At 37.3% G+C, this 17,539-nt stretch overlaps 2 protein-coding genes across 4 annotated transcripts in view; one reads left to right on the top strand and one right to left on the bottom strand.

Annotated features, from left to right (window-relative positions):
* LOC106868883 (small ribosomal subunit protein uS12m) overlaps positions 1 to 281 on the bottom strand; it is a 30,286-nt gene extending 30,005 nt beyond the window's left edge. Inside the window, exon 1 of the mRNA XM_014914334.3 lies at positions 143 to 281. The gene's annotated coding sequence lies outside the window, so the exon portion shown is untranslated. The remainder of the gene's footprint in view (positions 1 to 142) is intronic.
* LOC106868887 (mitochondrial 2-oxodicarboxylate carrier) overlaps positions 1 to 17,539 on the top strand; it is a 48,060-nt gene that overhangs the window by 3,989 nt on the left and 26,532 nt on the right. For 2 of the 3 annotated variants that reach the window (XM_089365171.1, XM_089365170.1), the window contains exon 2: positions 15,870 to 16,002. In XM_089365171.1, the coding sequence (XP_089221297.1) occupies positions 15,890 to 16,002 (113 nt within the window). In that variant the 5' untranslated portion in view covers positions 15,870 to 15,889. Of the gene's footprint in view, positions 1 to 8,287; positions 8,471 to 15,869; positions 16,003 to 17,539 lie in introns of all 3 variants that reach the window. The other variant, XM_089365172.1, reaches the window with a different exon arrangement.

Raw genomic sequence — 17,539 nt, 5'->3', positions numbered from 1 at the left:
ATGTCTGCAGTTTCTAGTACATTGATAGATCACATCTTGTAAAGCATTGGTATAAGGATATGTAACAAGTACTGAATACAAATAACATTAAAGTAAATGAATTAACACTATTCTCTCCTCTACGAACATTAAAATGTCATACCTCTGGTCAAAAGGGATTATATCAGTCCAGTTGTGTTAGAGGAGGTGGTTGATCGGTAAGGTGAATTATAGGGTTGTTGTTGTGTAAGACTGGGTCTTCTCTGCTGAGGACCACTCTGCTCACCATGACACACAGTGAGGAAGCCTATGAGGTACAGGGTGATAGTCTAAACATGCACTCTCTCCACCGTCTGTCAATTCTGGTAGTAGTCAGAGTGAAGGTGAGTAAGTTGCACTCAGAGCGCAGCTGTTGCTGTTCCTTTGCATTTGTTGGTGGTGTACATTCCAGTGCAACATATCACTATTACATTTGAGTAGAGTAGTGATACTCTTCTCAAATGTGGAGTTGAACTAAACACAGTGATTGCTTAGTCCAGTATATTAAGGTGTCAGAGTGTACTCCTCAGATTCAAGAAGGTGAATATGAGAGAGAGAATACAAACAGAGGATTAGAAAGCTGGGGTAGTTAACTTCATAAGAGTGTGAGAGGAGAATGAGAGATAATTAGAGGTAGGGATAGCAGTCATCATCATCATCATCGTTTAACGTCCGCTTTCCATGCTAGCATGGGTTGGACGATTTGACTGAGGACTGGTGAAACCGGATGGCTACACCAGGCTCCAATCTAATTTGGCAGAGTTTCTACAGCTGGATGCCCTTCCTAACGTCAACCACTCAGAGAGTGTAGTGGGTGCTTTTACGTGTCACCCGCATGAAGGCCAGTCAGGCGGTACTGGCAATGAATGTAGTAAATGGGGAACAAAGCTGGGAGTGTTTTTGATGGTAAAATATCAGTATAAGAGGGAGATGAAACAAATACATATGGCTCAGGAATGAGGTTATAATAAGTGGCAGTACAAGAAGGTTGGAAAATAGTTGTAGATCGAACAGAAAGTTAATGATAGCTGTAGATAGAAGAGAAAGTTAATGATACTCTACTCAAAAATGGAGCTAAACTATGTACATTTAGTTAGCAATACTCTCCAATGTAGAGTTTGAGTTGGCACTTTAAGTTAGTGATATGTTTGTCATTTTAACAATGATATCCTGTATATAGAAATGAAATTCTATAGTGCTTAAAATATAACAAGGAGGACTGTATGTAATTGAATATAATGGTGGTTTAATTATAACTAAGGTAGTTTACTGGGGCACAGTGAGGAACTGTAATATCTCTGAGTCCCTGTTTAAAGTGAGATAAATCAATGTACTGGGAACCAAGAAGACCTTGGTCGGTAAATTGTAGAATTTTTCACTCGACTGTTTCGATAGGTTATGTATACCCTCATGTAAAAATATATTATCGCTTGTTTGTTACCTCTGCCTTAGCGAAAGTGGATGTATTGTTTTCAGTTGTGTTTGTTTGTGTGTGGACAAGATATCTCAAGAACCGCTAGATGGTTTTAGATGAAACTTTAGGGATGTTTGACCTCGTGACTTGCATGAAGTGATTAGATTTTGGGAACGATCTGGTACCGGACAAAGATTCTGGATTATTTTTTCTGTTTTTCTACTTAAACTTTGAGAGTGGTCGGGTTCATTTTTAGTTATCTTGTTTGTGAGAGCAGTTGAGTGTTGCCTTGGCAGAGGTGTGCGCTCTCTGAGTGCTCTTGTTTTATTTAGTTTTAATGATTAAATGTAGGAATTCTAACAGAAAAAAAAAATTGATTATCATTGCTTCCCAGGTGGAGAGGATTTGCTTACAAGAGTCTTGTGCCAGTGTCATATAAAAAGCATTTGTGTAGTACCTCGTAAAAGCACTCAGCACACTGTAAAGTGGTTGGTGTTAGGAAAGGCATCCACCCATAGAAACCAAGCCAAATCAGACTGGAACCGGGTGCAGCTTGCCAGTTCTGATCAAACTGTCCATCCATGGGAAATGGATGTTAAATGATGATGATTAAATGATATTCATCATCATCATTAACATCCATCTCCCATGTTGGCACAAGTTGGGCCGTTTGATAGGATCCAATGAGCTGGAGGATTGTGTTGAGCTCTGATGTCTGCTTTGGCATGGCTTCTGTAACTGGATGCCCTTCCTGATGCCAGCCACTGTGCTGGGTGTTTTCTCTTTTCCGATGGCACTAGCACTTGTTAGAGTGCCAAGTAACTAGCAAGATAAAGAAAAAAAATCTTGACTAAATGGGGTATATTAGAAAGGGAAAGTGGCTTTATGGCAGATTTTGAAAGGCTAAAGTATGATATAGGATACAGACACATGGAGGAGATACATGGTTATCTTGCATTATATAAAGGTGGATAGGAGTAACTGGAAAGAAGACGATAATGGTGGTGATGAGGTGTTAACATGTACTCTCATGATACAAGATGAGTATAAGAGAGAATATGAACAGATGATCAAGAAAGTTGGGTAGATAAGTTCATAGGAGTGTGAGAGGAGAGTGGCAGATGGTTAGAGATAAGGGTAGAGGTGGATGTAGTGAATGCAGAACAAGGGTCGAGGTGTTATGATGGCAAATATCAGCATGGAAAAGGGAGATGAAAGACATAGTTGTGACTCAGGAAGGAGAGGTTGATAAGTGACTGTAGAGAAAGGGTGGAGAGCAGTGGTATAATAAAGTTATTAGAATATTGGTTAGAATGTCTCATAGCTTTTGTTCTGACTTGTCTCTGTGCTCTGAGTTCAAATCCCACTGAGGTCAGCCTTGCCTTTCAACTTTTCAGGAATTGATATGTACTAGTACAGGTGTGGCTGTGTGGTAAGAAGCTTGATTCCTAACCACATAGTTCTGGGTTCTGTCCCACTGCTTAGTGTCTTCTATTATAGCCTGCAGCCGACAAAGGTCTTATGAGTGGACTTGGTAGATAGAAACTGAAAGAATTTGAAGGTGGTGAGCTGGCAGAAACGTTAGTACGCCGGGCGAAATGCTTAGTGGTATTTCGTCTACCGTTACGTTCTGAGTTCAAATTCCGCCGAGGTCAACTTTGCCTTTCATCCTTTCGGGGTCGATAAATTAAGTACCAGTTATGCACTGGGGTCGATGTAATTGACTTAATCTCTTTGTCTGTCCTTGTTTGTCCCCTCTACGTTTAGCCCCTTGTGGGCAATAAAAAAAAAAAAGAAACTGAAAGAATGTGTGTGTGTGTGTCCATGTTTGTCCCCCACCACCGCTTGATAACCAATGTTTGTGTTTGTCTCTGTAACTTAGCAGTTCAGCAAATGAGATCGATAGAATAAGTACTGGGCTTAAAAAACAAAAAATGATAAGTACTGGGGTTGATTCATTCGACTGAAAGTTATTCAAGGTAGTGCTCCAGCATGGCCTCAGTCTAATGACTGAAACAAGGAGAAAGATAAAAAGATAATCCAGGGCAGTGGATTAACAGAACTGTAAGAACATTGGACTGCATGCCTTGTGGTTATTTGTTTGACTCTACATTCTGAGTTCAAATTCTGTCATGGCCTACTAGAGTGGCAGATTTAATCCATTGCCTGGCTTAACATAATCACCTGGTACCTGGGTACCTTTAGTGGGGTTCCACACTGTTGCAAACATTCAGAGCCAGTCTCTAGTCTAAAGTTATCTTCCTCTCTCTTTCCTTACATCATTCTTGGAGGTCCTGTAAAGGGTACTGAGCACTATCCTTTCTCCTGACTAAAAGATAAATATATCCTTTTTGAATTGACGTGGAGGTGCATAGCTTAGTGGTTAGCAGTGACTAGAAAGCCTACTCTGAGTCGAGTTGGGTAGGTCCAATTCTCAGTCAAGTAACTGGAATTTATTTTACCTATTTCTTGTACCTGCACTTTTTAACAGAGCATGATTATGGATATATCTCCTTCCCTGCCAACCACTACAAAAAACATTAAATGTTTTAATTTTCTTTTTTAAAGAAATATCTTTTCATAAACTTATAGATTAAATAGTGAAATCTGTAATTGTACAAATGTCAAGGTTTTTATTTTCTTTTTAAAAAAAATTTTTCTCATAAATTTATAGATGAAATGGTGCAGTATATCTCAACAAAAACTATAAAGTTGTTTGGTATGACTGTCAAAGTAGGTTGATTCTGAATGTTTTTCAAGTCAAGCTAATAAACCCTGACACTAACATCCAAATTTTATTATGTTCAATTACCTTTTTGTTCATTTTAATTCTTCTTGAGTCTATAAGAACATTCAGATTTAAGAACATTAAAACTTGTCTAAACAAGAAATCTCTTAAGTAATACAATAAAATGAAAAAAGAAAAAAAAAAACAACCCATATTTGTTTTATAACAAAAAAAAAAAGGAGGTTAGTATGTTGAAAGTACCTGAAAAGCTCTGCTCCCCATGTCTTATGTAAACCAGTATTGGAAATTTATGATCAACATACATACCCCGATAGAAAATATTGTATTAGTGAGACTGCAGAGAGGAGGTGCTGAAAGACTCCTTATTGCTCACTGCTAGTTAACGTTCTTTAGACTTGCGGGATTACAATGTAACTAGTTGTTTGAAGTGAAGGTGTGTAGCCTAGTGGTTAAGGTGCTTGGCTCATGTTCTCAAGGTTCATAGATTCACAGGTTCAATTCCTGGACCAGGCATTTTGATGCGTTCTTGAGCGAGGCATTTCATTTCATGTTGCTTCTGTCTGTCTACTCAGCAGTAATGAATACCAACTATTTTCTGGTACAGCCCCTGCCTCTCTCTCTCTTTCCTGTTGTCATATCTTGGATAAAGGGTTGATGGGACTAGTTATGACTAGTCCCCTCAAACAATCAGGTTACATTTTCTTTTTTTTTTTTTAATAAGATGAGATGAGAGGGAGAAATGAAAATAAAAAAGATACAGCAGAAGATTGTGTCTGAAGAAAGAAAGGATCAAGTCAAAACTATTTGGTGTGAGGTGAAGTGAAAAAAGACAACTGAATGGGATTCTGGGAGGATTAATCACTGCTTTTGCTATGCTAGTAGCATCTATAATCTTCTTATCAATAACAGAAGGAATTGTGGAGACATGGCAGATCTATTGTCTAGGATTATTCCATCAAGATTCAACATTCAAAACAAACATATTTTGGATGTTTGTAAATGTCTTGTTATGTTATTTTATTTCTATTTTGTGAAGTTTTAAAAAAAATAATTTTTGAGAAAAAAAAAGCAACATAAAAAGAATTGTGAAGGTGCTACAAGGTATAAGTATCCAACATGGACTGGGTCTTTCTTCAAGGTAAAGATGACAGCAGAGAAATAAAAAGACAGTAGAGTTTTACACATACTTACCCAAGAATGTCTTCCCCCTCCTCTACCACCATCACTGACTTTTAAAAAATTTTTTATCTTTTACTTATTTCAGTCATGCTGTAGCACTGCCTTGAAAAATTTTAGTCAAATGAATTGACCCCAGTGCTATATTCTCCCTGAGTTAATTTGGGACATTCTGCAAAAATGTGTGCCGTTGTTTCAGCTCAAATTCCACACACTACATTTTGTTCCCCTTACACATATTTTCTCAAGTTATTTGTTTTTAGCTCTTGATCTTGTGCTGTTACAATAATGCACCCTGTTTCTTTTTTCAGTTGTCCTTTTTTTCAACCAAGACCAGAATTTTGTTCTACATATATCCCCAGTGGCTTTCCAAAATTGCCCATGCAAAGGTTTCTCTTCAATCTGTTTAACGTGCTCTCTTTGAATTTCATTCTTATCCTTTTCTCCTCTTCCACACTTGATCACCTGTTCTTTATTCACTGACTTTAGTAATTTCTCTGTGTTGTTCTGTAAATATTCTAATAGGCTTTTTCTTTCCATCTGTACAACACAGTCTTCCACAGCAATTCAGCCTCTTCCATCCTGGTCTCTCTTCTAGTACTACCAGTTAATATCAGCTTTCATATGATGGACTCCATACATTGTCAACAGCTTTCTACTTTCTCTGTCAAATTTCTGTATATTGCTTTTTGTCCAATCAACAATTCCTACTCCATATCTGATTACTGATACTGTCCATCACATTTATTGCTTCGATAGTATTTTTTGAATTCAACTTTAGCTGTAATATCTTTCCCACTCTCTTTGTATACTTCCTGCTGGTAATTTGCTTCATTTCTTCATGTTTTATTCCATCTGCTTCCAGTATTTCCAAATACTTATACCACTGTCCTTTTTCAGCTGCTTTCATTGTTTGTCCATTCTTCTTTGTTCCATTATCAGCATAGTGCACTTTTCAATCCCAAGTTCCATACTTACATCATCATCATCATTTAACGTCCATGCTGGTACAGGTTGGACAGTTTGATTGAAAACTGGTAAATGGCAGGGGGCACTGGGTTCTGATCTAATTTGGCAAGGTTTCTATGGCTGGATACCCTTCCTAATACCAACCATTCTGAGAGTATAGTGGGTGTTTTTTATGTGCCATTGACCTCACACTGGCATCGGCCACAACTACGGTCTCACTTGGCTTGACAGGTCTACATAAGCACGGTATATCACCAAAGGTCTTGGTCACCTGTTACTACTTCCATGAAGCCCAATGCTTGAATGGTGCTTTTTATGTGTCACTGGCACAGGTGCCAGTCAGACGACACTGGCATTGGCTATGATTATGATTTCACTCAGTTCAACAGGTCTTCACATGTACAGCATATCAGCCAATGATTGAAGGGTACTTTTAATGGGCCAGTTACGTGACACTAGCATCGGCCATGACTACGATCTCACATAGCTTGATGGGTCTTCTCAAGCACGGCATATCTCCAAAGGTCTTGGTCACCTGTCATTGCCTCTGTGAGGTCCAATATTTGAAGATCTTGCTTCACCACCTCATCCCATATCTTCCTAGGTTTACCTCTTCCACAGGTTCCCTCCACTGTTAGAGAGTGCGACACTTCTTCACAAAACTGTCCTCATCCATACACATTTGAGAAAATGCAAACAGTATGTACAAGACTTTCAAGCCGCTTCTCATTTTTTGCATAAAGCTTTATATCATCCTTAAAAGGGAGATGATTTATCTGACCTTATCCTTTTCACAAATCATAAGCTATTTTAATTTCTTGTAATATTAAATTGAGTGGTATCATGCCCAATACAAATAGTAATGGAGATAAGCTATCACCTTGAAATATGCCACATCTGATGTTCACTTTCTCAAGTCTTTAAGTTTTTGTTTTCTTCCAATCAATTTAGTATTCCAATGTTTCATACTTTCATTAACCATTTTCTACATATTTTCTGCCACTCCAAACATGCTCATTGTTTTACTTATCCAACTGTGTGGTGCCATGTCATATACTTTTCTGTAATCCAACCATGTTACATTCAGTCCTGTCAATCTGTGTCTACAGTTTCTAATTATCGTTTTATCAACAGGTCTTTTTCATCATCATCATCATCGTTATTTTTCTTCTTCTTCTTCTTCTTCTTCTTCTTCTTCTTCTTCTTCTTCTTCTTCTTCTTCTTCTTCTTCTTCTTCTTCTTCTTATGACCCTTTTCTTTATCAACGTAATTTATCAAGCAGATAACATTCAGTTTTAAGATATCTTTTTACATAGCATTTTTGCTTCATTGTCATGAATGTGTGTATGTATGCACACGTGTGTGAGCATGTATGTATGCATATATGTGTACATACATATATGTTTCTGTATATTTTCAAATTAACATTTTAATTCCATTTTATTTGGATGTATGTTTATTTTATGTATACTTTCAAATTGAGACATATACACTCTATGTAGATTCACACATAATTATCTGTACATACATATATGAGCACATACACATTAGCATTTATGCACACAAATTAACAAATGTTTACATACAAATCCACTCATGCATGTTCATACTCAAGCACAACCACACAGATACACACACACACACACACACACATCTACACAAATACACATATATTTACAAAGGTATACATATATATTTATACACAAATGCTAACTTGAATATACGTGATGTGTATTTAAGAATATATACATATTTGTTAAAAGCTGAACAAATACACATGTACACACACTCACATCCCCTCACATATACACACACACACGTGCACATGCACACACACATACACACACACATACACACACACAGACACACACACACACACATGTATATATCAGTGTATTGACCATGCTGTCAATTGTTGTTATATACCACTGATCATAGTGCGCTACCTTGGATTGTTGTAGCTTTTGGACGATGCTACCCTGGTGGCTAGGTGGGCAGGCCAACATTTCCTCCGAATGGAATACCAGTCTGTTGTAGAGTTGTCCATTTGCAGCTGAGTGGACTGGAGCAACATGAAATGAAGTGTTTTTCTTAACAACACAGTGCACCATTATTCTTGGAACCAAGGCTACGATCTTGTGATTGTGAGTACAACATCCTGATCACTAAGTCACACACACACACACACACACACACACACACACACACACACACACACACATCCTGATACTCTCTTGGCTTTTAAGGACTTGTAGGAAAAGTGCCTACCATACAAGAAACAATTTCACTTGTTTATCACTAAAAAGCCTTAGGACTAAAGTAAAGCCTATATTTTTTATGTTAATTTCCTAACTTCCTAATGTGGATTAGCAGAATTGTCAGAGCTTCAAACCAAATTCCTTGCTGTATATATGTGTGTGTGTGTATATATATATATATATATATATATATATATATATATATATATATATATATATATATATATATATATACTCTTTTACTTGTTTCAGTCATTTGATTGTGGCCATGCTAGAGCACTGCCTTTAGTCGAGAAAATCGACCCCAGAACTTATTCTTTGTAAGCCTAGTACTTATCCTATCGGTTTCTTTTGCCAAACCGCTAAGTTACGGGGACATAAACACACCAGCATCAGTTATCAAGTGATGTTGGGGGGACAAACATATACACACACACACACATACTTATATACATATATATATATATATATATATATATATATATATATATATATATATATATATATATATATATATATATATATATATATGACAGGCTTCTTTCAGTTTCTGTCTACCAAATCCACTCCCAAGGCTTTAGTCGGCCCGAGGCTATAGTAGAAGACACTTGCCCAAGGTGCCACGCAGTGGGACTGAACCTGGAACCATGTGGTTGGGAAGCAAGCTACTCACCACACAGCCACTCCTACGCTTATATATATATATATATATATATATATATATATATATATACATATATATATATTTATATAAAGGGCATTATTACAGAAAATAATAACGCCACACATATATATATGCACACACACACGCACACATAATATATGATGGACTCTCCTGTCGAAGATGATATGTGAGCATTCAGCTTTTACTGAACATCCTGCACAAATGATTTGTTTATAGTGATCAAATATTCATGCCACATATTAGCTCACTCTCTCCATCAAATTGATGTTGTCTGAACAGGTGCACAGTATACCACTCATCAGGTGTCAAAGTGATTGCAGAGCAACATGGAATGAAATGTTTTTGCACAAGAAAACAATGCACCACCCATTCTAGGAATTGAAACCATGATCTAGTCATTGTGAGTGCAACACCCTAACCACTAAGCCATGTGCCCCTCACATGTATGTGTGTGTGTGTGTGTGTGTGTGTGTATACACACACACACACACACACACACACACACACACATATATATATATATATATATATATATATATATATATATATATACATAAAATATATTTTTCCAACCTTACCATTGCTCTCTTTATCGTTTTATATATTTACATATACACATGCTAATACATGACTTATAATCCCCAATCCTGTTCATACAACGACTAGGACAAACTAGTCCGTATACAGCACTTACTCGGTATTGCCTGTATCCTTTTGGGTTTGGTTAAATCCAATACCCTCCTCAACCTTATATATATATATATATATATATATATGTATTTATCCTTGCCTTCGAAACGTGGAGTAGATGAAACAGGGACAACTGACAAAGGGGTATACTCTTTATGTTGCATGTCTCGTTTCTCTGTTGGTTTTTGGCGTTGTTCGAAAAAAGTTCATTTTCTGTTTTCGTTTTTATGTTTTTGTTTCTCATTGTGTTTAGCGTTTTTTGTGATGTCCTGTAGCCATGTATGCATATATGTATACATATAGATGTAGGTATGTACATATATGTATGGATATATGCATATATTTATATATTATTTATATATATATATATATATATATATATATATGAAGTGGTAGCAAAAAGTTCCTGGACTAGTTCTGTAGTGCACCAACATGGTTGCATGTGCAGTGACAGCTAGCAGTGACCTTTATGAGACAGTGTGCCAAGTGACATTGCTGTGTTTACATTGTAAATTGTGAAATTTGTGTTTTTGTGATCATGTCTATGCTGTAGTCTGCAATTTCTGTCATGGACAGGAAGTTGGAACAAAGAGCCAACACGAAATTCTGCGTTAAACTTGGGAATGCATGCTGTCACCAATCTCTCCTCACTTGTGAGTTTCTTGCCAAAAACAATATGGTATCACTTCCGCATCTGCCCTGTTCACCAGATTTAGCACCTGTGGAGTTCCATCTTTTCTCCAAGATGAAAATGACAGCTCAAAGGTTGCTGGTTTAACACTGTTGTCAAGATCAAATGTGAATTGCAGAAGGTCTTCAACCTGCTTACAGAAAACAACTTCCAGACTAAGCTTCCTAAAAAAGTGGCAGGAACGCTGGAACCAGTATATTGCTGCACAAGGTGACTATTTCGAAGGAGGTGATGTTAAAACTTTGGCAAATAAGTTATTTTTTATTAGACATTACTAGTCTTGGATACCACCTCATACAGGGAGGAGAATATAAGTGAAGGATTGGATGGTGTAAGTGAGCAAGTAAGTTCACAAGAATACAAAAAGAGAGTGGAAGGTAGTGAGGAGGGGATGCAATGAGTGGTGAAAATGGGTGAAAGGATGGGGTGTTAGGAAGGTGAGTTGAAGGGAGGGGTGTTAGGAAGAGATTTGTCAGGGACAGAGGTTATATAGAGGTTAGAGCCTCAATTATGTCAATGGACAGATCTTCTCAAGCACAGGAAATTACCAGTCATCTCAATCTTTTGTCATCTTTGTAAAGCTCAGCATCTGAAAATCATTTTCCACCACTTCATACCATGTCTTCCTAGGCCTTCCTCTTCTACAGGTTCCATCCACATTTAGTAATTAGCTCTACTTTATACAACTGTCTTCATCTGTATGCATCACATGACCATACCAGTGCAGTCTTCTCTCCAGCATACTACAGCTGATGCTTTTTATGCCAAAGTTTTCTCTCAGCACATTTACACTTTGCACACCATGCAAACCAACATGCATACCAACATTGCATATCCAGCAGAGCAAGCTAACTTCATTTTTTTTCAAGCCTTCGCATATCCTCATTAGCCACAGCCCATGTTTCACTACCATGTAGTAAAGCTGTTCATACACAAGTATCATACGGTATGCCTTTCACTCTGAATGTGAGGCCTTTTGTTACCAACAGTGGTAATTGCTCTCTCAACTTTCCTCAGCCGGTTCTTTTTCTATCAGCTACAATTTCAGATCAATCTCCTTCACTGCTAATTTTGTCATCTAGGTAACAGAAACTATCTACAACTACTAAGGATCCACCTGGGCATTTGGAGAAAGCTATTTCCTGTGTGTTCTTAACCCTTTAGCATTTAATCCCACCATATCAAGCCCTAAATTTTTATGTCCATGTAAGTCAGATCTGATCTTTCATACCTACTTTACAATATCATTCTAAAATTAAACAATCATATCATCAAAATCTTGAAGCTATAAGATAATATGTGATTAATTCAAAACAATGTGAATAAGTATTCCTCTATAGCAAGATACCTGTTTTTTATTTCTTTATTGCCCACAATGGGCTAAACATAGAGGGAACAAACAAGGACAGAAAAAGGGATTGGGTCAATTACATCGATCCCAGTGCGTAACTGGTACTTAATTTATCGACCCCGAAAGGATGAAAGGCAAAGTTGACCTTGGCGGAATTTGAACTCAGCATGTAAGGACAGATGAAATACTGCTAAGCATTTCGCACGGCATGCTAACGTTTCTGCCACTTCGCCGCCTTAAGCAAGATACCTGTTTTTGCCTCTCTGTCACATTCTAACCTTTCATCATCTGGCACAAGATTACCTCATCTAATGCCCCTTTCCCTCTCAAAATTCTTTGTCTTGCAAGTTACTTGGTAACCCTGCCAGTCCTGGTACCACATAAAAAGCATCCAGTCCACACTGTAAAGTGGTTGGCATTTGGAAGGGCATCTAGCTGTAAAGACCATGCCAAAACTGACCTCAGCTGTACTGGTGCTACATAAAAAGCATGCAGTCCACTCTTTGGGGTGGTTGGTTAGGAAGAGCATTCAGCCATAAAAACCATGGTTAGGAAAGGCATCTAGCCGTAAAACCCATGCCAAAACAGACACAGAAGTCTGGTGCAGTCTTCTACCTGGCTGGCTCCTGTCAAACCATTGAACCCATGCCAGTATGGAAGACAGACAGATGATGATGATGATACACTTGACTGTATAATTTGGATGTTAAAGGGTCAATATTTATGGTCCCTGCACATCTGCCACACACAAAGTCTACTTTCTTCATTAACCTTCCTGTAATTCCATTGCACTTCTTATGTGTCTATAGCTTGCACTAAATATATCGTATGGAATTTCCACCTTCATCTTTTCTATAGTGTGGACCACCAACATATATATATATATATATATATATATATATATATATATACACATATACATATGTAAACTATGTAATAATCATATATTTGGTAAACATGTTTTAAACCTTGCTGTGAAAATAGAATCTCATATGCATAGTATCAATACCTAGATTAATTAATATACATGACCAGCTTTGCACTGCTATGTAAATGAAATCAGATTTAACCTGATTACACATGTTTTGTTATGTGCTATCAACAGCTAGGGAGAAGTAATCCAGTTCTGACAATCATTTTAACTCTGTAACTTCAAAATTAAATTTCATGATTATTCTGGTAATGATGTTAAATATCTACCAAAAATAGAATTGGTATTTTCTTCAAGTCATGTTGCTTCAGTAAACTTGACATATCTGGGAAAAAAAAAAAAAAAAAAAAACTGTTTTAAACAGGACTTTTTTCAACAAAAGATAGACTGGTATATAAAACTGCTTTCCACAGTTAAGGATAATGAAATTTTGAGTGGATTTATCTAAATTCTTCACTAAAAGTTAATGAAAAACTAAACTAATTGGTTACTAAACTTTATCTTCCTAGCTGGTTGATAAAGTCTGTGTAAATTAATCAACCAAGGTGTGTGTGTGGGGGGGGGGGTGTTTGGTGGTTCTATTTCACAACATATTTTTTTTATTAGATATAGGTATAAATGTATGTGTGTGGGTGGAAAGATTGCTTCCCAATGTAGTTTTGGATTTCAGTCCCTTTGTGCAGTACCTTAGGCAAGTCACTTCTGCTATAACTCAGGGCCAACCAAAGCCTTATGCATGCCAAGTTCAACTTTGCCTTTCATCCTTTTGGGGTTGATGCAATTGACTAGCCCCTCTCCTACAATTTCAAGCCTTGTGCCTATAATAGAAAGGATTGTTAACACTTTGGTGGTGAACTGGTAGAATTGTTAGAGCATCTGACAAAAGTGCCATTTGGTAATTCTTCCATCTCTTTATGTTTTGAGTTCAAACCAGACCAATTTCAGTTTTACCTTTAATCCATTTGGGGTCAGTGACATAAAGTATGAGTCGAATACTAAGGGTAATATAATTGATTAACTCCTCCACCACCAATTTCTGGCCTTATGCCCATGTCAGTATAGGCATAATGTTGATTATTATCTTTAGTACTGTTGTGTCATTGAGGTCTGTCTTTTAATTCTCATGTACCATATTCCAAGTTGTCAGTTCCTGTCCAAGACTTTTCTTTACCTGTAGTTAGACCTTATTGAGTATAAAGTTTTTATTTGTTCATTAATTCAGTCAGTCAGTCTATCAGTTATTTAAATGCTAGAACATGAAGGCATTACAAATAGGAAGTGTAAACAACTGTAAGGGAATCTTACATTAAGGTAGTAGTGGGGAGAATCATTCACCTGTGAAAGAAATAGCGCTTACTTTCAAATCAGATCTGAAATCGTTCATTCAGGAAGAAATAGTGATTTATTATATAAATCTCATTTTTACTTAGCATGGATGTGTTTTTATGAGTTTTTATGTAATTTGACCTGGCTTCATCCAGTAGCCTACTCAGATTACAACACACTCTTGCAAAAAGAAGAAAAGACGCATGGGACAATATATTTCTTGACAGAGAAAATTGATGATGGTTATGGTTGGATGCCATCTGTCATAGGCCTGTTTGAAAAGACTTGATTTGATACAAACGATTATTTCGTGTGAAAATAAATGTAAGGGAGGTAACTACAGTAATTCTTGTTTTAGTTTGCAGAGTTAATTTGAAATGTAACGGAAGGTGTAACATTTTCATTTTGCGTGCAATTTCAGCCTCAGTGTGAAATATCTATTATAGATAGATAAATATATAGACAGATAGAGGGTGCTACACATATATACATGCATGCATACCTACATACCTACCAACCTACTGCCTACCTGCACAATACATACATATATACATAAACACACACACACACACACAATAATAATAATAATAATAACAACAATAATAATTCCAGGATCATTATGAAACAAGACGAAAAAAAATACAATCCCTTAAAATTTAAAATTGCAAGAATTCAGAATATGAAAATTGTAAAGGTTGTACCTATAATAATTGGTGCATTGGGAACTGTAAGCAAAGACATTGACAAATGGTTGAAGGAGATTAGAATAGAATGCCTTGTAAAGCTTCTACAGAAAGTCTGCCTCTTAGGGACAGGAAAATTTATCAGGAGGGTCTTAAGCACTTGAAAGACTATTGAAAGATTGTAGATACCTAAGGTTACAGGCAGTAACCCACCACTTACATAAATTCTACCAGGAATAACAAATGAACCTGAATCAAATCTATAATAATTATAATAATCCTTTCTACGATAGGCACAAGGCCTGAAATTTTAGGGGAGGGGGCTAGTTGGTTACATTGACCCCCAGTACTCAACTGGTACTAATTTTATTGCTCCTCTGTAAAGGATGAAAAGCAGAGTTAATTTTGGTATTTCACATATTGCTACTTATCAAACTTTAATAAGTGCCAATGTTCGAAACTCTCGGCCCTTGAGTCACATTGTTACTTCTTCTGTGCCCTGACTGGCTTCCATGCCGGTGGCATGTAAAAAGCACCATCCGAATGTAGTTGATGCCAGTGCCCCCTGACTGGCTCCCGTGCTGGTGGCATGTAAAAAACTACACTCTCAGAGAGGTTGGCATTAGGAAGGGCATCCAGATGTAGAAACCTTGCCAGATCAGATTGGAACCTAGTGCAGCTCCCCAGCTTACCAGTTTTCAGTCAATCTGCCCAACCCATGACAGCATGAAAAGCAGACGTTAAACAATGATGATGATATATACTCATGTTTTGAGTTTATTTGCCTGTTTGCAAATAGCTAAATAAATGGATAAATGCTGATGTTGATGATGATGATGACCAATATTTCATGCATATTTATTTATTAATTGATGATGACTTTCGTTTTTTTTTTTGACATCCTTTTTCTTCTTTCTTTTTTCTTCAGGTCTTGTGGAAGTGTCTTTGATGCACCCACTCGATTTAATCAAAACAAGGTTTCAAATTCAAAGAGGACCAGATGATCCAAACAGATACACCTCCTTGTATGACTGTTTCAAAAAAATTTCTAGAAACGAAGGGTAAGTCCTCACCACCACCCACCTCACCTCATGTCACCTAAGTGAAACTGAAAAAAAGATATATGAATGTAAAAAAAAAAAAAAAGGGCTCAGTAAAATGCAATATGGCCAAGTTGATAGAGTGTAATACATAGATTGTAAGTTCAAATCCACTGCAGCTATATCATTGTTTCTGGACTGTACACTTCTGATAGAAACCATCTAGCTGGCTGGCTGGCTGGCTGGCTGGCAGATTGGTTGATTGGCTGGCAGACTGGTTGGCTGGGTGAGCGGCAAAGATTCATTCATCAAAACACTACTATGCCAACATTTGCTTCACAAACTTGTTTCTTCTCTGCTTCACCAGTTGGCTGCATTTTCTCTGCACCCAGACACACTTACTCCTCAGCCATTTCAAAATAATTATAAATTCCTCTTCTGTTGCTTCTGTATTGGTCTCCTCTCTTCCAGCAGCTTCATACCCTCTCTCATACCACCCTTTCCACTACCTCCACCATATCTTTCATCTTCACTCAGGTCCCACTCGTTCTATTCATTTCTCCTACCATGTTCCCTTACCACATCTCGTTTCCCAGACCATGACAAATCACAGACATGGCCATGTGGATTCAGTGTAGATTCAGATCTTGAGTTCCATCTCATTGCATGGCATTTTGAACCAGTCTTGCATTGTAGTTTCAGGCTGATCAGCACCTTGTGAGTGAAATTGGTAGAAGGAAACTGCAATGTCTATTTGCTTCTGTTTTTTGAGGTCATTTGTATGAATTTAGAAACAAATGCATAGCTCATCAATGAACAGTTGTTATTGAAAACAAACTGGCACAAGTAATCTTGAGAATCCTTTTATCTTACTTACTATTTATCCATTACCGTCAATGGATGTTTCAATATGGGGTCAGAAGTGTTGATATGTCCAAATCAGTTGATCTTTATCGATTTTGGACATATTGTTGGTTATAGCAAAATTTGAGAGATTGGATGGTATTATGAGGATGTTGATTGACCTCTTTCTTGACTATGCCCCACATGTAAAAGATCAGTGGATTGAGGTCTGGCGAGGCCATGTGTCTGAGAGATTATGGAGATTGGCACACATCCATGCTTGGATTGTCCTAGCCTTATGAGACAGTGCAGTCTTGTTAGAAGACATATGGTCTTCTGTTGCATACTCTGTCTATCTGGGGCCTCACAACTTTCTCCAGCACCTTTTATTTAGCCAGTGGTATTGATTCTTAAGCTCTGCGTAAAAAGTGAGGAGGTATGACATTTTCCTTATCGCCGATGGTTACCAGAACCATCACAGTTGCTGGGAACTTAGTATGCATGACCATTGGAACCTCATTCAGGTCTCTGCATAGCCATCTGTTGTTCCCTTGATTTACTTATTGGTCTGGATCAAAGTTTTTTACATCAGAGAAAAATGAAAACATTACAGCCTCTTGGTATTTTAGCATGTTTAGTGAGCACTTAGCATGGATCAAACAATTCTGTCTTGTCACATCCGACATAGACTAACCCATCTGTTTCACATATGATT

The sequence above is a fragment of the Octopus bimaculoides genome, chromosome Z (genome assembly GCF_046866305.1).
Source record: "Octopus bimaculoides isolate indiv1 chromosome Z, ASM4686630v1, whole genome shotgun sequence".
Taxonomy (NCBI): Eukaryota; Metazoa; Mollusca; class Cephalopoda; order Octopoda; family Octopodidae; genus Octopus; species Octopus bimaculoides.
Note: the sequence above shows the minus strand (reverse complement) of the source record. Positions and strands in the feature narration are given on the sequence as shown.